Below are 27,782 nucleotides of genomic sequence, written 5' to 3' on the forward strand. Positions count from 1 at the left end.
TAGTTATACTTATTAGCTTAATTAGTATGTCACATGTAAAACTCCCTTAAAAGAAGTCAGTAAATTATTTATCTCAGTAGCTCAAATTAACACCACATCTGCCGCATGTGCAGCGCGCCTACCAACCTTGCCTTTTCTTCACGCCTCTTTCAGCCATCATGTCTGAAAGACACGTCTAAACAGCCAATCAGAATATCGGAACGCTCGGCGCTCCACCAATGAAAACTCTCAATGGGCGGAGCTCCTGTATGTTTTCTCGTTGCCAATGAGAAGATGTTGCGCTGTGGAGTTGGAGACAGATGAGAAATCACTGTCAGACGCTCCAAACGGGATTAACGACGCTCTTATTTGAATAAAGACAGTTTCTTCATCTGATGTGGACGATTTAGAGAAGGTAAGCAATGGATTAACAGTTTAATCCTACTGTATTCGTCGTGTTTATCATGTGAAGCCAGCAAGAAGTGGTGCAAGAAAGACACTTTCGCCATAGCTGAGCCAAGTCAATGCAATCCTGTGGTAGTACACACAGTAGCTATTCAATGAAACATCTTCGTTTATATTTCTGCATGTTTCACAGAGGCTGTGTATTGTGTATTGACCTTCATCAGGTTTGAGTTGATACCGGAGGAGGCCTTTGGTTTTAAATGTCCTTGTTTTTGTGTGTTTAAACTGTAGACGATCTTGATAGAAAGTCCTAGACTGTCATATTGAGGTTTATTTACTGTTTAGATAAGCCAAACAGTGTTTAGAAATATATTAATATATGATGGACAGTGTTGATGCTTTGAATATGTTACCATAGAGACAGAGCTGTGCATGACTTTACCTGTGCGGTTCAACAGCATCTTCTACAGTATTAGTGTTGACATATAATACTAATAATTAGTGTATCCCACCTGCTTCTGATCTATAGGATCATGGAAAACCTGGAAATATAAGGGAAACTGAACTTTAAGTTTTCCAGGGAGATCTAAAATTGATGGAAATGTTTATAGTCAATAAAGATGTTTATATTTATGCTCTAAAATATTAAATAAGTGTATGTATAATGTATATAAAATAATATTTAGTAATCACATTAATCAGAAATTGTGGGAATCCTAACAGTATCAAGCACCATTTTTATTCTTATGACTGAATCCTCTTCTGTGCTCATCAGCTTAAGATGCATACAACTCGCAGTCCATCTGCGTCCATCCAGACCGGAGCAGCTGGAGACGTACTGGACCTCAGCCTGACCGGCTCTCAGCTCGCAATGGGCCGCAGACCCAGCAGTGCTTCACCTGGAAAACACTTCTCTCGATCCATATCCGTGTCTGTGGCCAGTGACGGCCGGGGGAAGCGAAACACATTGGTGAGTCTGTTTGGCTACAAAACTGTGTAATGATCAATAAATATAGCAGTGGGTGTCCCTTTTATAAAGCGAGTTAAATAAACAGTGATGGTCATAATATAAACGCACAATATTAGAAGTAATACATATGACTCCTGCACTACATTTCAAGTCACCTAAAAAGCCATGATAAGTTTGTCTGTCAGAACAGACAGAAAGTAATAAAATGTTACAGTGCAGTTTGGACCTCAATAACCTCTAATATTATAACCAAATGGCATGGTGTAAAACTGCTCCTTTAAAGTGAGAGATGCTCCATTTCAAACCTGTTCTTAGTCTGCAGTAGGCCTAATAGTATAAGTGTTTTGCACTCCTTGTTGTTGGCAGACTGATGCTGGACTGGGAAGCTCACGAGCAATTAAGAACCTGCGTCGGTCCAACAGCACCACACAGGTGAACCAGCAGGCCAACACAAGCCTCAGGTACAGAACCATCTGTCATTCCTTTGCATGCCATTTGACTCTTCTGGTGCTGCTGAGTTTTTTTTATTTATTTTGCATAATAACATTAAGCCTGTTTTTAGGATCTTTATGTTTAGGGTTGCTTTTGACATTATTTTCGTAACAATTAAACATTTTCTTTTCAATTCTCATTACCGTAGTGCAAAAAAAATTGCACAAAAAATTATATTGTATTGTATTATAAAACCTTACTGCCCCCATTAGGGGCAAATTTTTCTGCTGCATGCTAGATTTTTTTTACAGCACATACAAGACAATCAAATACAAAACATTAATAGCACATTAGGAAAAACAAAATTCAAAAACTACCTATATTGCACAAAATAATACTTATATATGAAGTTTTATAGTATTTATACATCATAGTATGTTGTAATTTCTAGTTTATCCTTTGTTACATTACAAAATGCAGTGTTTGTTTACTATAATACTGTTTAAAAATACTACATTGATGAGAATCTAATGGAAAAAACAAGTAAAAATATAATTTTTTAAATATTTAAATCAGCATAAATTTGAATAATTATATTATTATTATTAATATATAATTAATGTTATAATATTATTATTAATGTACTAATGTTTTATAACAGATTTATACAGTTATAACAATTTTAAACTTTTATTACACAGTTATAACACTCTTTTTGCATTACGGTAATGAGAATTTGAGAAGAAAATATGCTTAATTATAATTTAATTACTGTCTCAATGCAAATAAATAAATAGATAAATTCTTGGTCCTAAAAGGACCTAAAAAAGGTCTTTAAGAAACTTTTGATTTTGGGATGAAATATGAAAATGTTTTGTGAGATTCACCCATCAACATGTGCCAGCTGTCCTATTCAGACCTTGAGAATGGATAATCCCCAAGGGACCTGACAACTTATTTAACATGTATAATTTTTTTAAAGCAATGATGGCGTGTTTGTGCACGTACATGTCTAGTGCACATGCCTGCATGCACTCACTTCACCCAAGCTTTGGTATGCCTGGTTGATCATATCCTAGACGTGGAGGTTGGGGGTGTATACCCTTAAAGCAGCAACAGCTGGGGGTTGAGTGAATTTGGTTTTCCCCAGACAATAGCTATTGTGGAGCGGTGGCTGCAGCACTAGACAAGCAAGAGGGGGCTGGGTTCAGCTTTGTCAAGAGGAGAGCCAGGGTCTCCGGTTTCGCTCAAATGAGGACGCAGTGAAAAGGAGAAGTGTGCAAGCTGAAATTCTTTTGTCCGGCAGCTGCCAGTCCTGCCCTCCCCTCCCACTGCATCCTGGGATGCCACAGAGGGGTTTAAATGAAGGAACGACCCAATACCCCTTCCCCCTTCCTTCTGGTGTTTAATAACTGTCATTCCCTGACCTCTCTTCCCTCTGAATCGCTTAAAAAGAGGAAACGTGGAGGAATGTAGTTCCTTGAATTGCTTTTCATTGGACCAGCTGACGCTAGACACCCCTTACACCCCCAAAACCCTGACATATGCATACTGAAGTTGCTAGCACAGATGCCAGTGGGTCAGACATAGGGGTGAACATCATGTTAAACATTTGATGCGATTTAAATGTTAAGGGATGCGATTGCCATATGCTTATGGACATCTGCCTCTTTAAAATCAGCCTCTGCTGTAGCATTCCTCTGCTGGGAGCCCAGTGCAGCTGTTGTCAGCTCTGAAAAAGGAACTTTTTTTTTTTATATGCTCATCTGATATGTTTAGCCTAAATAGTCTGGTTGGTTTCATTGGAGATGAATCTCAGATCATGCACTAGATTTGCATCTATTTTTGTTCTAAAGAAGGGAAACCTGGGTTTGGTAATGCTTAAAGGGTTAGTTCACCCAAAAATTAAAATTCTGTCATTTATTACTCACCCTCATGTCGTTCCACACCCGTAAGACCTTCTTTAATCTTCTGAACACAAATTAAGATATTTTAGTTGAATTCCGATGGCTCTGTGAGGCCTCCAGAGCAATGTCATTTCCTCTCTCAAGATCCATAAAGGTACTAAAAACATATTTAAATTGGTTCATGTGAGTACAGTGGTTCAATATTAATATTATAAAGTGACGACAATATTTTTGGAGCACCAAAAATAACAAAATGACTTATTTAGTGATGGCCGATTTCAAAACACTGCTTCATGAAGCATCGGAGCATAAATGAATCAGCGTGTCGAATCACGCGCCAAAGTCACATGATTTCAGCCGTTGGCAGTTTGACACGTGATCTGAATCATGATTCGACACACTAATTCATTTGTGCTCCGATGCCTTATGAAGCAGTGTTTTGAAATCGGCATTCACTAATTAAGTCGTTATTTTTTATTTTTTTGGCGCTCCAAAAATATTCTCGTCGCTTTATAATATTAATATTGAACCACTGTACTCACATGAACTGATTTAAATATGTTTTTAGTACCTTTATGGACCTTGAGAGAGGAAGTGTCATTGCTCCCTATTAAGGCCTCACGGAGCCATCGGATTTCAACTAAAATATCTTAATTTGTGTTCCGAAGATTAACGAAGGTCTTTTGGGTGTGGAACGGCATGAGGGTTAGTAATAAATGACAAAATTTCCATTTTTGGGTGAACTATCCCTTTAATATTTATGAGGCATTTGAACAAAATCTATACAACAACTATTAATTCATAGCATGTGCCAGTTGCACTATGGATACTTTTTTTGTAAAAAAAGTTTTAATCCATGCACATTACTGTTCAAAAGTTTGGTTTGTATGAATTTAAATAATACTTTTATTCAGCAAGGACACATTAAAGGGATAGTTCACCAAAAAGGAAAATTATCCCATGATTTACTCACCCTCAAGCCATCCTAGATGTAGTTTATAAAGATTAAAATATGGCTATGTTTCTTACAAAAACCCATCGCTTCACTTCAGAAGGCATTTATTAACCCCCTGGAGCCTTATGGATTACTTTTATGATGGGTGGATGCACTTTTTTTGAACTTCAAAGTCAGGAGTGCCATTCACTACCATTATAAAGCCTGGCAGAGCAGGATATTTTATAATATAATTCTGATTGTGATTATCTGAATAATATAGTCATATACACAGGATGGCTTGAGGGTGACTAAATCATAGGATAATTTTCAATTTTGGGTGAACTATCCCTTTAAATTGATCAAAAGTGACAGTAAAGACATTTATAATGTTACGATTCTTTTGAACATTATATATTTATCAAAGGATCCTAAATGGTTTCCACAAAAATATTAAGCTGTTTTCAGCATTCAAGAAAAGAAGAAATATTATTTGAGGACCAGATCAGCATATTAGAATGACTTCTGAACGATCGTGTGACACTGGAATAATGGCAATCCCTGTAATAAATTTTATTTTAAAATATATTGCAATAGAAAACAGTTCTTTTAAAGAAGAATATTTAACAAGATTACTGTTTTTACTGCACTTTTGATCAAATAAATGCAGCCTCGGAGACTTCTTTTAAAAACATTAACAGAAGTGTAGGTATTATTGGTCTAGCGTTGTGTTTATATGTTCCTCATGTGTGTTTGGTGTGTAATACTCTGACCTTTCTGTCTTTCCTTCCTTCCTGTCTTTCTCTCTCTGCATCTGATTGCAGTGAAGGCCACACAGAAGACTTCCTGGCTCTGTTCAACAGCAGCTCTGATGGACGTAGAAAACTGGCTGGTCTCTCCAAGACGTCCAAAGACCGTACCACTTGGAACATCCTGGTACTCTCCAACTCATGCACTGCTTTATTATGTCTCATGTCATTGTGATTAGCAGATCCTTCTGATTGTTATGCCATGAAAAGTAATTTAACAAAACCTGTGAACTCAGGAGGCCTTAAAAAATGGTAAGAATAAAAGTCATGTGGACTGTCTTGCTTCAGGATGATCAGCCGAGAGTGTTCCCTGTGCCCAGCAGCTCTCACAGTACCTGCAGTATGGATTCTCCTACAGGACTGAAGAAGAGGGAAGCTGGCGTCTCTCTGGCTGCCAACTTCACTGCCAACAACAGGTGGGAGGTCATTTTCTCCTGCAGCTTAGACACTGTGTTAATGGTTAGCTTTCAAACTCTCATGTTGCCATGACAACAGTGTCACTGACAACGGATTCACTTTACGCCTTTTTGTGCTTGTCAATCAAAGCATGAGCATGCCCTCGGGAGAAGAGTGATTGGAAAAAATGTATTTGAATATTTAGGATATCTGTGTGTTGACTTTCAGGAGCAATAAAGCAGCTGTGGGTAACGCGGTGACCACCATCCTCCACAACAACCACTCAGAGAAACCCCTCACTCCCAAGAGCTCCAATCAGAAACCCTCCTTCAAGTAGGTTCATTATGACCTTGAATGATTGCACAGCTCTGTGAACTAATCTTAGACAGAAGTCCTCTAAGGCTCTATTTTGCTTGAGTATGCTGTTTCCAGGCTTACACATTTACAGTTTTCTCCCTCTCTCTATTTTAACAGTAACATAATCAAAGCCACAGTAAATGATGATTCAACCCTGGATGTGAGTGGTTCTCTTACTAAGTCTCAGAAGAATTTCTCTTCTGCGTCATCGAGCTCCAACAACAACGCCTCCCGTAGCCCCCGAAGCCCAGGTCAGCCCCGTAGACGAGAGGTGACCGAGGAGGAGGCCGAAAGGTCAGCAGTGTTTTCCAGCCCTCATATGTTTCCACTTGAGTTGTTTTTTTTACATGATCATCTTCATACAAATGTTTGATTGGCCTTTGAGACATTTCAGACTGGTTTTGTACATGTTAAACACATTTACAAACTTCTTTACAGGTATATTCAGCAAGTGAACCATGCTGCTATTATCATCCAGCGTTGGTATCGTCGCCATGCCAACAGAAAGAGAGCCAGTGAAAATACAATCAAACACCTCCTCATGTCTAAAAAGAAGGTAATGTATTTCACCCATGGAGGTTTATAATACCTTGAATTAAAGGGATAGTTCACCCAAAAATGAAAATTCTGACATTGATTACTCGCCCTCATGTCGTTCCACACCTGTGAGACCTTTGTTCATCTTCGGAACACAAATTAAGATATTTTTCCTAACATCCGCTCAGTGAGGCCTGCATTGCCAGCAAGACAATTAAAGGTGCCCTAGAATTGAAAATTGAATTTACCTCGGCATAGTTAAATAATTAGAGTTCTGTACATGGAAATGGCATACAGTAAGTCTCAAAACACCATTGTTTCCTCCTTCTTATGTAAATTTGATTTGTCCAAAAGACCTCTGAAGAACAGGCGAATCTCAACATAACACAGACTGTGAGGCAACAGTCGGGATCATTAATATGTACGCCCCCGACTTTTTGCATATGCCCGCCCATGTTTAAGGCATTAAACAAGCCAGTATTAACGTCCGGAGCTGCACACAGACTTTATGCAGGTAAGCAAGCAAGGACAACTGCGAAAAATGGCAGATGGAGCAATAATAACTGACTTGATCCATGATTACGTGATATTTTTAGTGATATTTGTGAATTGTCTTTCTAAATGTTTCGTTAGCATGTTGCTAATGTACTGTTAAATGTGGTTAAAGTTACCATCGTTTATTACTGTATTCACGGAGACAAGAGCCGTCGCTATTTTCATTATTAAACACTTGCAGTCTGTATAATTCATAAACACAACTTCATTCTTTATAAATCTCTCCAACAGTGTAGCATTAGCCACATTAGCCACGGATCACTATCAAACTCATTCAGAATCAAATGTAAACATCCAAATAAATACAATACTCACATGATCCGATATGCTGCATGACGAACACTTTATAAAAATCCATTTTGAGGGTTATATTAGCTGTGTGAACTTTGTTTATGCAATGTATTATAGAGTTGAGAGCTCGGGGGCGGGGAGCGCGAGCATTTAAAGGGGAAGCGCGCTGAATCGGCACATTTCTAATTATGCCCCAAAATAGGCAGTTAAAAAAAATTTATTATAAAAAAAATCTATGGGGTATTTTGAGCTAAAACTTCACAGACACATTAGGGTACACCTTAGACTTATATTACATCTTGTGAAAAAGGGTTCTAGGGCACCTTTAACACTTTCAATGCCCAGAAAGCTACTAAAGACGCATTTAAAACAATCACTAGATTTTGTTGAATAAAGTCATTATTTTTTTGGTGCACAAAAAGTATTCTCGTCGCTTCATAACATTAAGGTTGAACCATTGTAGTCACATGAACTGTTTTAAATATGGCTTTAGTATCTTTCTTGGCATTGAAAGTGTTAGTTGTCTTGCTGGCAATGGAGGCCTTTATGAAAAATATCTTAATTTGTGTTCCGAAGATGAACGAAGGTCTCACGAGTGAGGAACAACATGAGGGCGAGTAATCAATGTCAGAATTTTAATTTTTGGGTGAACTAACCCCTTAATAATATAATATAATATAAACACTTCATTATTGTGGGGGATTTTGTGTATTTTCCCTAGGAGAGGGAGCAGAGAGCAGAGGAGGAAAAAACCATTGAGTCATTAAAGAAGAAAGAAGATGATCGAAAACGCATCAGGGAGGAGAAAGCTCGTCTGGCTCGGCTTACCGCCATACAGGTACAGTGTAGTTAGCACTGCTATTGTAGTTTGTGTTGGCTAAGTCATTGTTTTCTGATGTATTGCATCATTTGTGCATCCGAAACAGGAGCTTCAGCAAAAAAGAGCCCAACGTGCTGCAGAGGTACAACAGATTGCAGAGGAGGAGGTAGAGTCACTCAGATGTGCTGAGAAAGTTGGCCGTAAAAAACTCACCAAGAGTTCACCCACTTCTCCCACTGACATCAAGGCTAAGAACACAGGTGTGCACTACTCTGGGTCTCCGATCAAACTCAGTTTCTTGTACCTTATTCTGTATCTTTTATACTTTGTCAGTGGATCTCATGAAAAAGAATATTGAGATCAGATAAATCACCCCATAAATCAATCTTAAGTAGTCACAACATTTGGCATTTATTTTTCAGATTCTAATGTAAATGTGGTGCCTGATCTGGATGATGTGACGAATTTGGGGGCCGTGTCACCTGTTGGTTCTGTGCGCAGAGGATCTCAGTGTTCTCAGGTAACCACTTACAACAAACTGGACATAATTTCACCAGCTGTGAAGAAAAATGAAAACTTTTGCTCATCACATCACTTCATGCCCTAAGGAGATCCTCCAGAGGTCTGTGAGCATGGAGGACCAGCGGCAGGGGGCACCATCGAGCAGGGCGCAATCAAAAACCACTCTGAATGACCTGCTAGACACACTAAAGCTCTTAGAAGAGGAGCCAGAGAGACTGTCAGAGCCTAAGAGCTACAGGAAGGACAAGTATGCGTGGATTGACAAGGTGAATTGACACTTTCTTATCTTCAATTCTATAATATACACCACCGTTCAAAAATTTGAGGGGTGGTAACGTTTATTTTAAATGTTTTTGAAAGGAGCTTCTTAAGCTCACCAAGGCTGCATTTATTTGATCAAAAATATTGTGAAATATTCTTTTGATAATTTTAATGCATCCTTGCTGAATGAAAATGTAACTTCGTAAAAAAAAAATGTAATTGACTGCAAATTTCTGAACAGTAGTGTAAATTACCTTTTTTATAATTGGCTAACCCTTCACATACATTTTCTTCTCAGGATGGAGACTCCAACTCCCTGACGACTGATAACGTTGAACGGCACAGGCAGCTGAGTCAGACTCCAGCCCTTCCAGATGGGGGCGCTCTGCTTTCAGAAGCCAAACTGCAGAGCATTATGAGCTTCCTGGATGAGATGGAGAAGTCTGAGCAGGAAAGACCACGCTCAGTTACCTCTGGATCACATAGAGAGGTAAATGTTTGAACTGACTATATGAAGTTAACAGGGCTTGACATTAACACCTGCCAAATGCAGGTGGATTTCAGCAGTGGCGTGTAACGCAGCCACTCCTACTAGCCACTTTGAAAGTTTTAATTTTATATATAATTTATACATTTTTCAATATAGTCTTTTAAAAAGGCATCTGAAATAATAAACTAAGTGCAATGTAGTATTGTCAAAAATATCGATACTGAGATATCTGGAATGCTTCCAATATTCATTTTCCGCAGAATAGATATACGATACCAGTTGTGCTTTCTCGCTCTCTCATCTCTCCGACAGAGAGTTGACACACAAACCTCCCCTCACTCTTTTAATTTGCTACAGGGTTTGAATTTCGGCATGGGATTGTGTGTATTGCGCATAGTTTTGCTAATTCCCGCAGATTTTGTGCTCAATTCTGTCTTGGCGAGTATTCACGTAAACGCAATTATAAAAGTGAAAATATTTGGCAATTATTAAGTGAACATAAACTGCTGAGAAATAAAATGCATGTGTAATATTATAATGGATCTGTGTGTCATGTCTTAAAGTGACAGTAGACTAATATACCTGCTGTCAAATTATGAGATAATATTGAAAATATATATATGGCATGGTGTCAGTCAAAATTGTGGCCAGTGAGCAAAAAAGTTAATGTCAAGCCTGGGAAGTTAATAAGTTTTATGTTGTATCAGCACTGAATTTTATGTTAATGTATGCGTGTGTGTAGGTGATGTTGTCAGAGGAAGATCTAGCAGTTGTGGAACAAGCCTCAGCCACAGCTGCTGAGGTCACCGGCTCTATGATGAGACTCAAACTGGAGCTGGATGAGAAAAAACGCACTGTCAATATGCTACAAACAGCGCTGGTAAAATTGCATATATTATCATCTGTATTTTTTTTAGAATAGTATGCACAACCTCAGATGACATTTACATATGTTTATGTGCAATATGCAAAAGAGATGATCTGTGAATAGTGCTGCCTGAGACTAATTTGTAAATGTGAATGTGTGTCTTTAGGCCCAGCAGAGGGAGCTGACGATCCGGCATGTGAAGGAGACTGAGAAAGAGCTCAATCATACATTCCAGTTACAGAAACAGCAGTATGAAGCTACGATACAAAGACACCTGACATTTATAGACCAGGTATTAATCTCAAACGTAGAGACACCAGACATTTAAAAACAAGACAATGGCCTTTATACAACATCTGAACTTTCAGACAAGGCATGTCAAGCTATAATCAAATTTGTCTTCACAATCATTGTATTACAGTAATGAAAATCATCATTGAGAATAGTGGAAATTACAAAAAAAAAACAACAAAAACCTAGAATAAATTATTTGGACGGATTACAGTAGAAGGAAGCTATTCATCAAATAATATTAAGCAGCTGTTCCATATTGATGATAAGAATTTTTTCTTTAACAGCAAGTCAGCATATTAATTATTTTTGTAGGATCATGTGACACCAAAGACTGAAGTAATGACATTCTAGTCTTACTGCTAGATGAGGTTTTGCTTGTATTAACATGTCTCTCTCTCTCTTTCTCTCAGCTTATTGATGATAAAAAGGCCCTGAGTGAAAAGTGTGAGGAAGTAGTGGGAGAACTCAAGCAGGTTGACCAGAAATACACTAAGAAGATCGCTCAGATGCAGGAGCAACATGAGCTGGTGAGTTGAGTTTTAATGAGTGTCTTGAGATTTTGGTGCAGTGATCCTATCGTGGACCTGCAGCAGAGGAGGTGCCTCAGGGTCTGAGCAGTTTTTGCATCAACTTTGGCCACAAGGAGGCGATCAACCTTAAAGTGTCTGTTCAAGTGTATTGTAGATCTTATGGTGCCTCAGTTTTGAAACGTGTGCTGGTTTCTACATTTCTTATTTTCACTGTTTTGTGGTTTTCTCTGCTGCTGTCAGTAGCTCTATCACTGCAAACAATCTTGAGTATAATTATATTAACTTGTGCACACCATCAAATGCATGTTCGCTTGCTGTGTTGCTTTTGCCACTGCTAACTGTTTCTCTTTCTGCATTTGTTGTGCGTTTCTCTCTTTATCTGTCCTTCCATCTGCCTGTAGGTGTGGCAAATTCTGGGTCCCATGTGCGAGGTAACTCTTTTTTTCTTTCTAACCACTCATCATTCCATTCTGTCATTTTCATTCTTTCATTCTTCTCTCAATGCTGACAGACAGCTTCATTTTGCTTGGAGCCATTGACCTTGCATGCTTTTTTTTTAAACCAGCATTTCTTTTAAGGCAGCAAATATCAGAGTATCCGCAGGGCATTAAAAAGCATTAGAAGTCATTAAATGGATTTTGCGAAAATTAAGGCCTTAAATGGCATTAAAAAGCATTTTCAGGTCCCTTTTGCACACGCATGATGTAGGGTGAAGTACAGAGAGTGTTTACAAAGCGAACGTGCAAAGACTAATTCAAACGACCATTACAAAAAAAGGTAAAACAACGATGTAGGACAATTTTGAAGTTGGAGGACTTACGCCTACATTGCGCGTGACCTTTCCAATGTGATTACGTAATGCAGAGCTAGTGTAAGACAAGCATTTGTAGTTAAAAAGTATATACTTTTTTTTTTTTTTTTAGAAAATGACACATTGTTTTGGACGTGCCAAGGTGACAATAGACAATGCATCAAGATTTTCAATTAATTGTATTCGTTTTCTCACCCAAAGCTATTGAATGACTTCAGAAGACCACTGTTATTATGCTTTTGTCTTTATTTTTTTTTTAAAAACTGGATTCCGGAAGATCTTCTTAAGAAAGAAGTTAAGGAAATTCTATTTTTAAGATTATCTAAAAATTTTTCTTTAGAAGAAAATGACAGGCTTTGGTGTTATTTGATTGAATATCGAGAATTGCTGAAGACTTGATAAATGAGAAATTTATTTCTTTTTGCGCTGCCTGCAAATTACTTATTTATCATAATAAGTTTTATGTTGTAATACTTAATATTTGAAACAACCGAATTTCGTTAAACATCTTACTTTTGGGGATTTTAGACAGGTTGGAGGTTATCCTAACTTTAAGATTTACGATTCATTTTAAGAACATTCTTTTCAGGTATTTTAATACTTCTTAAATTTTGTAAGATAACATTCTTAAGAAAAGTTTTTGGGAACACAAATTGTACTAATCCTTTTTCTTAAGTTAGAAACTTAGAAGAAATAGCCGTTAAGAAGAATTTTATTGTTGAATGTGAATCTGTTTTATATGTTTTGTGAATCTGTTATTTCTACTCATTAAATTATCCTGAAACATATCATGGTTTTTACAAAAATATTAAGCAGCACAAGATTTTATGTTAATATATATATACATTTATAAATATATATATATATATATATATATATATATATATATATATATATATATATATATATATATATATATATATATATATATATATTTGAAATATAAAAAGTCATTTTTAATTGTAATAATATTTCACAATATTGCTGTTTTTTTTTATCAAATAAATGCAGCCTTGGTATGAGCATATGCGACTTCTTTAAAAACATTTTTTTTTTTTTTTTTTTTAATCTGTCCATCCCCAAACATATAGTATGGTAGTGTATCTCAAAGTTATTCTATGACTTTTATGAACATACTTTTATGATACAATTATGGTTGCTTTTGCATCTTTTTTGATGCTTGAAATCTTCACTCTCCATTCAGTGTCATTGGACAGTAAATGATGACAGAATTTCTTTACAGTATGCCAAGGATGTCCTGCCATGTTGATGTTTTCTCTTTTTGTTTAACCATCCTTCTATCCCTTTATTTCTCCACACAGGAGATTAAGAAGCTGAAAGAGTTAATGAGTGCCACAGAAAAGATCCGCCGAGAGAAATGGATCGATGAGAAGTCCAAAAAGATCAAGGAGATCACTGTAAAAGGTCAGTAGAGTTCAACAACAAGTGTCTGTCTGTACCAGGTCCACATCACCGCACCCTTCAACAGTATCCGTTTCAGCCCAGTCTGCGTGTTTCTGCCAAAATATGCCACACATTTATGATTCTTTTCTGTGCCCTAAAGACAAAAATTAAAAGGACAGATAAATAATTATTCACGCTCTATAAGTGCCTTTGTTTAATTGCGTAACCTGGAAGACTGATCAAACTGGCTTTTTAAACTGGATATCACTCGTCACACCCGTTTTGTTTTGAATACATTCAAATTGAAGCCAGAATGTTGGTGTATATTTTTTTTAGGTACATATACAGTGCACAGCATAAATGAGTACACAACCTCTGAAATTGGTCTCTCAATTACTCAATTACTTAGAAGACACGTTAGGGTTCTTTAGATATATAATGTTCCAGCAAGTCTGCTTAATCAATTACTAAAGAAGCATGTCAAAATTATTAAGGAAAATAAGATTTTCTTATCAAGTTGATCAAATATTGTGTAGCAAAAATGAGTACACCCTCCTAAAAGTTACTAAATAAAACAAGATAAAAATGTTCTGGTGTAAGTTTAAGGAAATGTTTGATCAACAGGTAAGTATGTTGAACCAAAACATTTAAAGAGTAATTTCTTGACAATTAAAAGTGTTATATAGTCCACTGAGTCATTCTCAGACTTAATGCTGACAAAGAGTAGGATTAGGAGTAGGAATACCAAGCGAGTGTCTCAGGGTCAGCAAAAGCTATGAAAAGATTGGCTGTTTATCTCACAGAGTAAGATGCAGCCTGCAGAAATTACATGCATGGTTGTTGTTCTCACTGGAACTACCTACTGTAGCCAAAGCACAATAAAGTCAGTTAGCCAGTTCCAAAGCCCATATTTACAAACATATAGATTCTGGGAATCAATACTCTGGTCTAATGAGACCAGATCAATCATTTTGGATGTAACAGCATCCAAAATGTTATGGTATTGCTAGAGGAGGAGTACATTGAGAAGTGCCTGGTTCCCACAGTAAAGTTCAGTGGTAGTAAATCTCTTATGTAGGGATATATGATGTTGAAGGTGTGAGGGAGTTGTGCTTTATCAATGCTGTCATGAATTCCCACACCACTGTAATTTAATACACAAACTTGAAACTGAAGATGTTACCCTTTCCTCAATACCTGCATTGTTGGGCATTTTTTCAACATGACAAAGAGGATATGCATTCTCCCAAAGTGAAACACTTTCTGTGGACATGCATTTCAATCAATCTTAAAGGGATAGTTCACCCAAAAATGAAAATGTGATGTTTATCTGCTTACCCCCAGCGCATCCAAGATTTAGGTGACTGTCTCTTCAGTAGAACACAAATGATGATTTTTATCTCCAACCGTTGCCGTCTGTCAGTCAAATAATGCGAGTGGATGGGAACTTGCACTATAAGGGGAAATAAAACTTGCATAGACAAGTCCAAATTAAACCCTGCGGCTTGTGACGACACATTGATGTCCTAAGACACAAAATGATCGGTTTGTGTGATAAACCGAACAGTATTTATATAATTTTTTACCTCTAAAACACCACTATGTCCAACTGCGTTCAGCACTCATTAGTAAGGTCTGATCGCGCTCTGACAGCGGCAGTGATGTCTCGCTCTCATTGAAGTATATGTATAAATTGTAGTTTGCAAGTAAAGCTGCAAATTCCTCCATTAACGTCAGCTGCCTTCATAATAATCCTCTGATACGTGCTATTGAAAATCGCTGCATGGCATAGATTATAAATAGCCTATATTAGGCAGTATCTTAGCGAAAGTGCATTTCTTCCTGTTTTCTTCCATTCAAAAAGTTGCATCGTATATGACGTAAGCATGCTCCGGCCTGGAACGTTAAGTGCAGTGTGAGTGCAGGCCATTGGGGGAGTGGGGAGGTTGGACAATCACGCTTGGGCTTGGTTCAAGGCAATCGTGCCTAGTGTGAGTATACCCTTTAGCAGACACTTTTATCCAAAGCGAGTTACAAATGAGGAGAGCAATAGAAGTGATCCTTTAAATTCTGTTGAAAATCCCTAGATTATTTTAATGCTATACTGCAAACATTTATATTAGTTTTGCATGATTTTTGATAACTCTCTTCTTGTATGCACTCAGGTCTGGAGCCAGAGATTCAGAAGCTGATCTCCAAACACAAGCAGGAGCTGAAGAAACTGAGAGTTCTTCACGAGGCAGAGCTGCTTCAGGCAGACGAGAGAGCCGCTCAGCGCTACGTCAGGCAGAGCGAGGAGTTACGACAACAGTTGGAGAGAGAAAGAGATGAACAGTGCCAGAGAGAGAGAGAACTGGCTAAGCAGAGGTACACACACACTCACATGTGTCCAGTGCACATCTGTTCATCAACCAGTGACAGAGAAGGGCAGCCAAGACCATGTGTTCACAGATGTTAGAAAACACAAACAAAAAAGAAAGGGAGACCTTGAAATGGCGACGGCGGAAACTGGCTAGACATGATCTCAAAGCTAAATACAGCTTTTGAACACACACACACACATTTACTTAGTTATAAAGACTATAGTGTCTGCTGTTTTTATATAAAGCTAATTATAATGATTTCAGACTAACTCTGCTGTACTATGAAATTGTAGATTTCTTTCCTGTGTTAACGTTTGGTTTATATCTGTGAACCATGATACAACCTTGCTACAAAACACAAACTTCTGTCTTACACTCCTCATGCAGCTCTTTCTCTACAACAATGGTTCGTAATTACCACATCTGTCAAGCTCCTTAAAATATATAACAATACAATAAAAGCACCATAAACGTGGCCCGTATGATGCTGAAGCCACATAATAGCTTTGTGTGAATGTCAGACTGAAATACAGTTTTGAATAGCATTCAAAAGTTTGGGGTTGGTAAGATTTTTTTTTAAATAATGAAGAAGTCTCTTTTGCACACAAAGGCATTTATTTGGTTTTAAAAAATACTGTAAAAACAATTATATTGTGAAATATTACTACAATCTAAAATAACTTGTAAATAAATTACATTTTAAAATCTATTAAATATGACAACTCAATTTTCATTGATTTGCTGCTGAAGTAACATTTCTTATTATAAACAATGTTAATATTTCTGTAAAAAACATTTTCATTTTCTTTCTTTGATGAATAGAAAGTGCAGTGAATGAATAAAAATAACAGCATTTATTTGAAATATAAATATTTTGTAACATTATAAATGTCTTTACTGTCACTTTTGATCAATTTAATGCATCCTTGCTGAATAAAAGTAAAAAAAAAAAATGGACATCCAAAAACTTGACATCCACCTAAAAATTATAACTTTTGAACAGTGGTCTAAGTAGTCATTTACTGTGAATTTTCCCCTCAAACTTTGTCCAGCCTGTATTAAAGGGTTAGTTCACCCAAAAACGAAAATTATGTCATTAATGACTCACCCTCATGTCGTTCCAAACCCGTAAGACCTTCATTCATCTTCAGAACACAGTTTAAGATATTTTAGATTTAGTACGAGAGCTTTCTGTCCCTCCATTGAAAATTTATGTACGGTATACTGTCCATGTCCAGAAAGGTAATAAAAACATCATCAAAGTAGTCCATGTGACATCAGAGGGTCAGTTAGAATTTGTTGAAGCATCGAAAATACATTTTGGTCCAAAAATAACAAAAAGTACGACTTTATTCAGCATTGTCTTCTCTTCCGGAATCCTTTCCATGAACTAACCCTTTAACTTCATGGTACTATACACAAGAAACAATGCCATCATTTGAATCTGGATATGAACAAACATTACACACTAGCTTTGTCATGTTTCTACTGAAAGAAAAAAAAGACAGCGTAGGGCTTTTGAAACAGCACGAGGGTGAGTAAATAATGTTGGGTTGTTGACCTTGCATGTATATGTGAGGGATAGAGGCTGTTGTTTAACAGTCAATGTAATCAAGTAGGCCTTAATTAGTGTTTTGTATGTTCGGCTTTAGTGAGTAGGCATATTTTTCCTCCCACATCCCATGATTTCCTCCTTTCAGTCCTGAACAGATGTCTCACTCTCTTACTGATTTCTGTCTGACTGGTGGGTTGTTCATAAGCAGATAATAAAATCAGCATAAGGATGTTTATTGACTGAAAGAGAAATGACCATAAACTTGAGGTTCTAAAAAGTTTTTTTTTTTTTATCCCAAAAACCTTTGCCTGTCTGCAATTATTGTTGCCAAGATCAGTAGAAAATGAGGCACAAACATGTCTCTTAAATTGGCAGTATGTGACTAAGGCACTGGGTTTTGCACTAAAAATACTGTGCATACAGCTACATTCATCCCTCAGATCCTTGTATATAAAACAAAGATGAAACAAAGAAAGATTGAATTTTGAGAACTGAGTAAATGAATGTGTGTTTGTGTCTCAGGTTTGAGAAACAGCTGCAGGAAGAGGAGAATGCGCTGCAGCAGCAGAGGAGGCGCCTGTATAAGGAAGTATCAGAGGAGAAAGAGCGAATCACACAGCTGGCAGCCAGGTCAGGTTTAAAGATTGTTTAAGGTCACATGATCTTTATCTGACTGAACCATTGGGTGCCAGATGTCGCTTGCCAGGAATTGTCATAAAGAATTACACTAAGAAACTTCAATACGTTTTCATGTCATGATGGTTGAAAAAGTTGAAAGATTTATTTTCAGAGAATGTATCGTGAATCTTGTAAGTTTATTAATCTTTGTTAGTAAAAATCACACAAAAAAAAGTCTGATTAATGCCTAAAATCCATTGGAGTAAGAAATATAAGATATATATTACATAAAACAAGAAAAAATGTTATGTTGTAGACTTAGTGCAGCGGCTTCCAGGTTCTACTTCTGAATGTTGGCTCAGTATTGCGTCAGCATCACATGCATGCGTTGTGCTGCTCACCTGAACAGCATCGGACAATACTGTGTCGGCGTTCTGATGTAGAAATTGTTGAATAAAGTCATTATTGTTTTGTTTTTGTGCACAAAAAGTATTCTAGTCGCGTCATAAGATTAAGGTTGAACCACTGTAGTCACGTGGACTATTTTAACTATGTCTTTAATACTTTTCTGGACCCTGAATGTGGTAATTACATTGCTTTCTCTTGGGTATCAGAAACCTATATTATTTCATCAAAAATAACTTAATTTGTGTTCTAAAGAGGAATGATGAAGTTCTTACGGGTGTGGAACAACATTAATTATGCCTTGTAATGCACCCTATATTGCATCTCATGAATAATACATTAAAATACTTAATAACACATTAAAGCACACAACAAACAGGGGATCTGCAAATAATATAATGCATTTTAATTTTGGTTACAATTATATATGGAAAGATATAATGCATTATAACGTAAATTATGAATACCTTTTGATGCATAATAAATGATGCATTACCATATTGTTTTACAATTACTGTCCAAAACAGAGAGATGAAGCATTCAAGTTAAGTTAATACTAAATGTAAATGTGTTTATGTGTGATATAGGCAGCATGCTGAGCTGGAAGACGTAAGGAAGCAGCTGGAAGAGAACAGCTCTTTGGCAGGAAGAGTGTTGAGAGAAGAACTCGAGAAGAGCAGAGATGAGCAGGAGAGACGTCACCAGGTAACGCACTCATATCTAGTCCTATTAGTCCACACCAACAGTTGTGTATTCAAATATAGGACTAAATAACTGATGATGAATATAAGGTGAACTGCACAGCTTGCCGAAAAGCATTTTAAGGCAGCATGCGCGTGACAGCCACGTCCGTGCTGGTAAAGAGTTTTTATAGGCCTATTGTTTTTAAAGGGTTAGTTCACCCAAAAATGAAAATTCTGTCATTAATTACTCACCCTCATGTTGTTCCACACCCGTAATACCTTCGTTCATCTTCAGAACACAAATGAAGATATTTTTCATAAAAGGCCTCCATTGACAGCAAGACAATTAACACTTTCAGATGCCCAGAAAGCTACTAAAGACCTATTTACAGTTCATGTGACTACAGTAGTTCAATCTTAATGTTATGAAGTGACGAGAATACATTTTGTGCACCAAAAAAACTAAATAGCGACTTTATTCAACGATTTCTAGTGATGGCCGATTTCAAAACACTGCTTCATGAAGCTTCGAAGCTTTACAAAACGTTTGTTTCGAATCAGTGGTTCAGAGCACGTATCAAACTGCCAAAGTCACATGATTTCAGTAAAAGAGGCTTCCTTATGTGATAAGTATTTCGTAATTTCAATTGTTCACCACTTGGGGGCGTGACTTTGGCAGTTTGATAATTATTTTTAGTGGTTAAACGGATCGTTGTTGATCCGTGATCCGTACGGACCAAGCCCCACCGTTCGGGACGCATGTGATTCGCGGATCAATTGCAAATTTAACCGCAGTAGAGTGAAAGGTTATCATTTGAACTTGTTTTGTCTTGCTAGATTACACATTAAATAGATATAAAACCATTCCAGCACTAGAAGAGGCAAAAGAGGTTTTAATTCGGTATCACACGCAGCGCTGTTATCGGTGCGCACAGACGCACACATATTCAAGTCTCGCGCATACAGAGAGAGAGAGAGAGAGAGAGAGGTTCGTTTCAGATAGCTCACAAACTCCAGACTGATTTCTCTTTCGAGTCCTCAGTGCACTTAGATGGTCACATACACGCATTATGTCAGTCAAAATACCTCTCTCAGCAAGTATTCGCATCGTAAACGCATTCGGTTATATCTTATTTGAACGAGGTGAGAATTCGGATGTGTATTCTATCGGATATGAGCGTGCATGGGGTCTTACTCTTAAAGTGACAGCAACTTAAAAATACCTGCTGTTGTCTGTCATGTAAATCAAAAAACAAAACACAGCTTTAACAAAGATTAATTTATATTAAATTTGTACAGTGAACAGTGTTATTTTACATTTAATTATTACATTTCTGTACACTAAAATTAATACTACAATTAGACCTTATACTTTATTTGTAACTTTATGTTGTATTTATCTATGCTTGTAATTGATGTACAGTATTTGTTCCTTTTACGGTCTGTCTACTTGCCTTTAATAATGTATTGGCTAGGCTAGTAGTTTCTGTTGTGGTTTCAGAGTAGTTAAAATGGGCTAAGTAATAAATGCTTAAGTTACCCCCCACCCCCCAATTTATTTATTTTTTTTTTGAGCTGATCCGAATTTTTTTTTAATTAGTGATCCGTTGAACCACTAATTATTTTTATTATAATTATAATTATTTTTATTTGGATAATAGATCTATTTATATAATATTCCATACATTATCAGAGCTTGGTAGACAGATAATTATTAAATTAAGACATTGTTAGACAGATCATTAATTAATATTATATATAATGTTAATTATATAGGTATTAAGATTATACATTTGTATTATTAAAATGTTATGAAGATTATAAATAATGTTATTTATTAATTGTTCATTCATATGCATTCATAAATATTTTTAAAATGTTCTTTTGTTAGTTCACATATTGTTCTCATGTTTTATTCCCTTACAAAAAATAAGTATACTTTGTTCATTTTATTAAGTACACTTAAGTAAAGTTTAAGTATATTTTTAAGTATACTTTATGAAGTAAATACACTAATACTAACATACTAGCAGTATACTTGTAAGTGTACTATTTCAATACTAATTGTAACAGTAGTAAACTTTGATGTGGCATCCAGCTTTCACTATCGCCGATACCAACCAGTATTAACATTCTCAGGAAATGTCTTTTGATTAATCATAGCACTCAAATCTGACACTTATCACCGTCCTTCTTTTTATCAATCTTTGTATAACCTGTTTTTTTTGTTTTGTTTTGTTTTTTGACAAAAAAAGGCTTTCAGACAAGAAGTCAAATTACAATAATCAGTTTGTTTAGACATGTGTATGATTCAATCAAAAGAAAACACCTTTTTGTGGTAATATAGAATGTTGGGTCTCATTCTTTTGGTTCTTTTAATGGTGTTTTTGTCTGTATTTTTCATTAGGTTGAAATAAAGGCCCTGAAGGAAAGACTCGAAATTGAGAAACAGACATGGGAAGAAAATTATATGAAAAAAGAGGTATGTGTTTATGTAGACATGTTTGTAAGTTTTGAAATGAGTTTACATATTATATCTTGTACTGCACTTATTTTTACTTAATAGTTTCATTTTCTCATCATTCATGTCAAATGATTTCATGGAAGATTAAGCACATGAAACTTGAGTGATCAAGAGATAAAATGGATTAAGATTAAGACATATTATCAGTACACTGGTACTTAACTGGGAGTTGTAAATTACAAAGTACACACTAAAATCTTCTGCTTTCTGAGACACAAATGTGAATGTTGCCCCATTTACAATTCACTTACAGTTGTTATGATTACATCTTTTCTTTTACATTTGACATTTTATTCAACAAGAACTTGAAATACTGTATAAGGAGTTTTATCATCAATTCTAATTACTAAAAATACCATTCTTAAATGTTAGTTATTAAAGAGTTTTTTTAGGATTTGTTTTTTCACATTTCAAAGAATATGGGATTAATACTTTTATTTAGCACGGATGCATTAATTGGATCAAAAGTGACAGTAAAGACATTTTTTTTTTTTTTTGTTACAAAAGACTTGTTTCAAATAAATGCTGTTCTGTTCTTTGCTCTTCACTTACATTTTTTTCAGGATTCTTTGATGAATAGTATCAAAGTTTCCAAAAATATATAGCAGCAAAACTAAGTTTTCTACTTTGATAATTATAATAATAAGAAATGTTTCTTGAGCAACAAATCAGCATATTATAATGATTTCTGAAGGATCACGTGACACTGAAGACTGGATTGATGGCTGCTGCAAATTGAGCTTTACCATCACAGGGAAAAAGTTACATTTGAAAATACATAGTATAAAATCTAATATATAAAACGGTTATTATAAATGGTCATTATTATTTATTATTATTATTTTTTTTTAAGTGCAGTCTTGGTGAGCATAAGAGACTTTAAAAACATTAAAAAAAATCTTACAGACTTGTGTTGTTACAATTTATTGTTCTAAACCAGTCAGAATTTCATAGCAAGTGCAAATGGCCTCTGTTATGATTGGCTAACTTCTTTGCACCACTAACAGGCTATTTGAACTGGTTGTGGCCTAGTAATATTTCACTAGTCCATCTAAGAGTAAAAGTGATGAGTAATTTGCTATGCTGTAAGTTCTCGGGTTTAAAGCGCAGTCAACACTGCACTTGTAGTGTGACTGTGGCTTAAGTGTGTTTACCCACCCCTGATACCTACAAATATCTCTGCATTAATAAAATCAAAGAATGTTTACAACCACACGTGTGTGTGTGTGTGTGTGTGTGTGTGTGTGTGTGTGTGTGTGTGTGTGTGTGTGTGTGTGTGTGTGAGTTTAAAAGGTCTCTCTGGTAGTCACAAAACATGGTGTTTCCTCTCACAGGAAGCGTGGCTGCTGAGCAGAGAGAGGGAGCTTAAAGAGGAAGTGCGTCGAGGGAGAGACAAAGAGATTGAGCTGGCCATTCAGAGACTAGAGGAGGAGACCAGAGGGGCAAGAGAGGAGTGTGAGAGAGCAGCTGACAACCGGTGTGTTTCCCCTTCCTTTTTTTTTTTTTTAAATTGTGTGTCTGTGGAGAGCTGGGTAGCACAGGATGTTACAGTTTTGCCCACGGTTAATTCGCTCTGGTGGAAAGACTTGGTATGTGCTACAAATTTCCCTGTTGACCAGTTTGCTGGTAGACCAGTACAGCCATCATCATGTTCATCATGAGTTTAAATTATAAAACATTTACAAAAATACATAACTAAAAAATAATATATATGAAGAGTCCAGATGCAAAACGTCTAAGTCCATCTAACATTTTTTACCAGGCTCCTATGTTTAGGTTCAGTAATTTCACTTGAATGGCAATGAAACGGTTGTTAGTCAGTTATTGAAATGCCTTATTTTCAAAAATGCCACTTTAGTCAATTCATTGGTATTTCACAAATTTGACTGTCTTTTGCTGCAAAACCCTCTAAGTCCACCTCATTGGACAACAAATAAACCATAGTGAAACATCCGTTTTAGTCAGTTTTACAGCAACAAAATTAACACTGTTGTGTTTACTTGCTACTCGGAAAATCCTGTCATTGCCACTGTAACAATGGACTAAACATGATTAAAAACTTGCAGCTTGGCAATTAAAAGCTGTCTCATACACACACCGTCATTCATCTTGAAATCATATGATTCGATTCACGTCTTCTGATTGGTTCTTCTGTGGACAAAGGGAAGTGACGTTTAGTAGTTTCTGCCACCGAACCACTATTTCTGAATGGGATGACGCTGGGATTTAGCGGATTTGAAGTGAGAGTATTTGATGAATGTATACTATGCGTGAAGATCATTCGATCAATAAATATCATTATTTTATTTCTGACGGAGGTACTGTTTAGCGGCTTTTGCATCTGAACTCTTCATATATATATATATATATATATATATATATATATGTGTGTGTATAAATGTATGTGTGTGTGTCCATGTGTGTATCATTCAAATTTCAATTTTGAAAACATTCAAATTTTTTTTTTTTTTTTAATCTTTCTGGGCCACATATTTGAGCTCTTCCTGGATAGTTTGTATATAGGATATATGGCATTTACATTTAAGTCACTGAAGCCCATCCATTTAACATATATGGCAGAAGAACTGTGGTTTTTACAACCTGAATGTAAATGTGTGTGCTGTGTGCAGGATAAAGCGTGTGAGGGAGAAATATGAGGCCGAGATCAGAGATCTGGAGCGTTCGGAGCGGGCGGCACTGCAGAAACAGCAAGAGATGAGAGAGAAACACAGTGAGATGGAGGCAGAGCTCCTCCGGCTGCAGTCGCTGTTACGACAACGAGAGCAAGAGATAAGCGACCTCAGCCAGGTAACCGTCGTCATGGGGATGCTAACTTGCATGCACAAACTCATTAAAGTTAATAGGTGACTTATAAATCTACAGGCTCCATGGTAGATTTCTTGGTAGAGATGAGAAACGATGATTCCATTTCTATATTATGATTTTTTTAGCAATAATTGGTCCTAATTATACTAAACAATAACAGTCAGTACTTGTAATTACACTGTATTAAGTAATTAGAAAGATGTAAGGGTGCTTTCACACTTGGTTCGATTTCCTGGTCAGAACCTGAGTTTGGCAGCAAACGTTCAGAAAATGGCATTCACATCATCCAAACAAACCAAAGTCTCATGTCAATCGAACCCAAATGTGCACCTAAAGTGCTAGTGTGAAAGCACCATAAGTCTCACAAGCTCTACATACACATAACACTGTAACAATTCTCAGTTATTTTGAGCTGGACCTGATAAAAACAATGACTTGTGGTTCAGTCAGGAAGAGCTCAGATAGATTCAGTGAGTCATTCAGGCAAAAAGCTAGGCAACTTGTTTCTCTAAAACTGATAAAGTGGATGACTTTTGACCCTTTCTGTTTAATGTTACACACACTGGCATTTACAGTTAGGTGTGAAACGACTGAAAATAGATTACCAATTGTGGTTACATAAGATGTCCAGGATCATAGAGTTAGCACATGACATGCCACTTGGTTCACTAACTACAGAGGAGGAGAATGGCACAGAACTGCCAAGAAATGTCTGGGTCATATTTGACCCCAAAATTATTATAATTTCATAAAAGAAATGAAGCCTATTTTAAGTGTTATCTGCATATTTATTATTTATTTTGGAATTGAATGTCTTGGAATGTCTTTGTCCTTTTGTTTTGTCTGGTCTTTCCATTAACTACCTTCCTCATGCTTTGTCTCTGTCTCATTTCACGGAATGGCTACAGGCCCGTGATAAGCTGTCAGATGAGCGCCGCAGCCTAGCAGAAGTGATCAGACAAGAGTTTGCAGAGCGGCTTGTAGAAACGGAGGAAGAGAATAGGAGGATGAAGATGGAGGCCTCGGAAGCCAAAGCACGACTCCGCTTAGAAGTGGAGCGAGTGAGCAGAGAGAAAGAAGAGGAGCTTGCAGAAGTACATCAGAGGTACATGAGAGTATTTTTCTTTTAGTTCCTTGTTTGGATATGCAACCGTCGTTGGCATGAATTAGCTTTAAATCTGCCGCCCAGGCATTTTAATGAAGTTTCTGCTCTCTATCACAATGACAATTGTTCTCTCTTCCTTTAATAGAGTGAAGTCAGCTATTCTGAAGAAGGAAGAGACCGTTAATAACTTGCGTAAGCAGCATGAGGTATGTCGCAACAGATTTGACTCAGTGTATTGGCCTTGCAGTAAATGCAATGCTTGTTATGGATACATTTTGAGTTACAACTAACTTGACTTTTCCTCTGTCTTTCAGGCTGCTGTGAAGAGAGCAGATCATCTTGAGTCTTTGTTGGAACAGCAGAGAAAACAGCTGTTAGGAAAATGATTGTCAAGTTAGGGCATTGACAGCCCACCCCCTCGCCACCAACACAACCACCCCTTCTTTTTTGTTAAACCGTCCTCCTGCACAAAGGAATGTTTTTTTTTTGGTTGTTTGGATGAACTGATGGATTCTGGGTGGACATTTTGGTTCCACCACACTTCTCATTCAGAAGGACGGGCTTTGGCATTCCCATGGGAACAAGGCAAGAAATAAGAGAGGAATTTAATCTTCTCCAAGATTCCAGGACAGGCTTTTGTGGGTCTCTCTTGCACGGATATGGCCAAATGACAGATTCCTTTCAGCCACTGGTTTCACACAGCCAGACAAATGAACTTCCAGATAAAAAACACACACACACACACACACACACACACACACACACACACACACACACACACACACACACACACACACACACACAAAAAAACATTTTCTCACCAGAGTTTAGATCTAGTATGTTGTTGAATCTTACAAAACCTTACCTCATAAAATCGTGCACATTTCACCCCAGAATCAAAATATATAAATGACACATTTCTTTATTTTCATAAACAAATTAGGCTCATTAAGCAAAAAAAAAAAAAGCAAAAAAAAAAATATATTATTTAAGTTGTAAAGTATTTATACTACATGTTATTTTTTTATAACTTTAATTTATGCTTGTATTAAAGGGATAGTTCACCCAAAAATGAAAATCCTATCATCATTTACTCACCCTCAAGTTGGTCCAAACCTGTATACATTTCTTTGTTCTGTTGATATTTTGAAGAAAGTTTGTAACCAGGCCACTTTAGGGCACCATTGACTTCCATAGTAGGAAAAAAACTACTATGGAAGTCAATGGTGCCCCAAAACTGTTCAGTTTAACACATTCTTCAAAATATCTTCCTTTGTGTTCAACAGAACAAAGAAAAAATACAGATTTTGAACAACTTGAGGGTGAGTAAATGATGATAGAATTTTCATTTTTGGATGAACTATCCCTTTAAGTAGTCATCTTATAATAATATAGTAAAAAAAAAAAAAATGGAAATCTAATGAATCACAATGGAGATTAATGGGATTTGCAAAACCCTCAAAAGTAAAACAATAATGATGGTTCATGTTGTGGCAAAATGTGATTGATTGTCATAAAAAATTGTCACAATGCAAAATAGTCCTTAAAAATAAGCTTAATTTTCTTTAATTGCAAAATAGTATTTTTCACATTTATTATTTTGATTTGTGGGTAAAATCTGTATGCATTTGTGAGATTCACCCAAGAAGTGGAAAAGCCCCTTTTGCTGGGCACAAAGGCATTCACAGTAAACTGTTCCAGATGTTTCTGTAACTACACTCCCTCTTCCCGTCCCTCTCCAGCACTGGAATAAGGAGAATGGGTGGAGATTACAGTGGACAGGAGAGGTGGGAGGGGCAAAGGCTTTGATACTGAGCAAAGGAGTTAACTCTTCACATTAAAGAGGAGAGGCTTAAACCCCCACGACACAAACAACCCCACTCCCCTGCCTTTTGTGTGTTGCATACAGATGCCTTTTGTCCTGATCCCCCTCAGGGCTATCTCTAAATTACAGGAGATGTCCCAGAAGCCCCCAGGACACCCAAACATGCTCACACAGAGCCCGCAGTGAAGCCCAGTTCTAGTTCAGATGGTAGTGAATGATGGCAGCACAGCTAGGCAATAGAGATTTGTTGACAGCAAAGCAGTAAGTGGAAGAAGATAAGGATGGAATGTCTCTTTAGATTGGTAG

The 27,782-nt window shown here is 36.7% G+C and overlaps 1 protein-coding gene across 3 annotated transcripts; it reads left to right on the plus strand.

Annotated features, from left to right (window-relative positions):
- The first annotated feature begins 268 nt into the window (after window positions 1-268).
- Window positions 269-26,737, plus strand: cep131 (centrosomal protein 131). Of its 3 annotated transcripts, none has more exons than XM_067368684.1 (27): window positions 269-394; window positions 1,160-1,354; window positions 1,721-1,815; window positions 5,452-5,563; window positions 5,725-5,852; window positions 6,061-6,165; window positions 6,307-6,483; window positions 6,628-6,745; window positions 8,294-8,410; window positions 8,499-8,652; window positions 8,815-8,912; window positions 9,001-9,180; window positions 9,474-9,665; window positions 10,408-10,545; window positions 10,700-10,825; window positions 11,238-11,354; window positions 11,759-11,788; window positions 13,491-13,593; window positions 15,738-15,939; window positions 18,013-18,120; window positions 19,101-19,218; window positions 21,604-21,678; window positions 23,055-23,197; window positions 24,351-24,528; window positions 25,455-25,651; window positions 25,797-25,857; window positions 25,966-26,737. In XM_067368684.1, exons 2-27 carry the CDS (start codon window positions 1,166-1,168, stop codon window positions 26,035-26,037), a joined length of 3,333 nt encoding a protein of 1,110 aa, XP_067224785.1. In that variant the 5' UTR covers window positions 269-394; window positions 1,160-1,165; the 3' UTR covers window positions 26,038-26,737. The 3 variants fall into 3 exon arrangements, with proteins under 3 accessions (XP_067224785.1, XP_067224786.1, XP_067224787.1); XM_067368685.1 differs by having other exon boundaries at window positions 8,297-8,410; XM_067368686.1 differs by lacking the exon at window positions 11,759-11,788.
- Window positions 26,738-27,782: the final 1,045 nt, after the last annotated feature.

The sequence above is a fragment of the Chanodichthys erythropterus genome, chromosome 19, assembly GCF_024489055.1.
Source record: "Chanodichthys erythropterus isolate Z2021 chromosome 19, ASM2448905v1, whole genome shotgun sequence".
Taxonomy (NCBI): Eukaryota; Metazoa; Chordata; class Actinopteri; order Cypriniformes; family Xenocyprididae; genus Chanodichthys; species Chanodichthys erythropterus.

What these genes read in the sequence shown, in the direction of transcription:
- cep131 (XM_067368684.1), top strand. Translation starts at nt 1,166, where the DNA reads ATGCATACAACTCGCAGTCCATCTGCGTCCATCCAGACCGGAGCAGCT. An exon ending in CAAGGAGATCACTGTAAAAG is followed by an intron (nt 13,594 to 15,737) that starts GTCAGTAGAGTT and finishes GTATGCACTCAG; the next exon opens with GTCTGGAGCCAGAGATTCAG. An exon ending in AAAATTATATGAAAAAAGAG is followed by an intron (nt 21,679 to 23,054) that starts GTATGTGTTTAT and finishes TTCCTCTCACAG; the next exon opens with GAAGCGTGGCTGCTGAGCAG.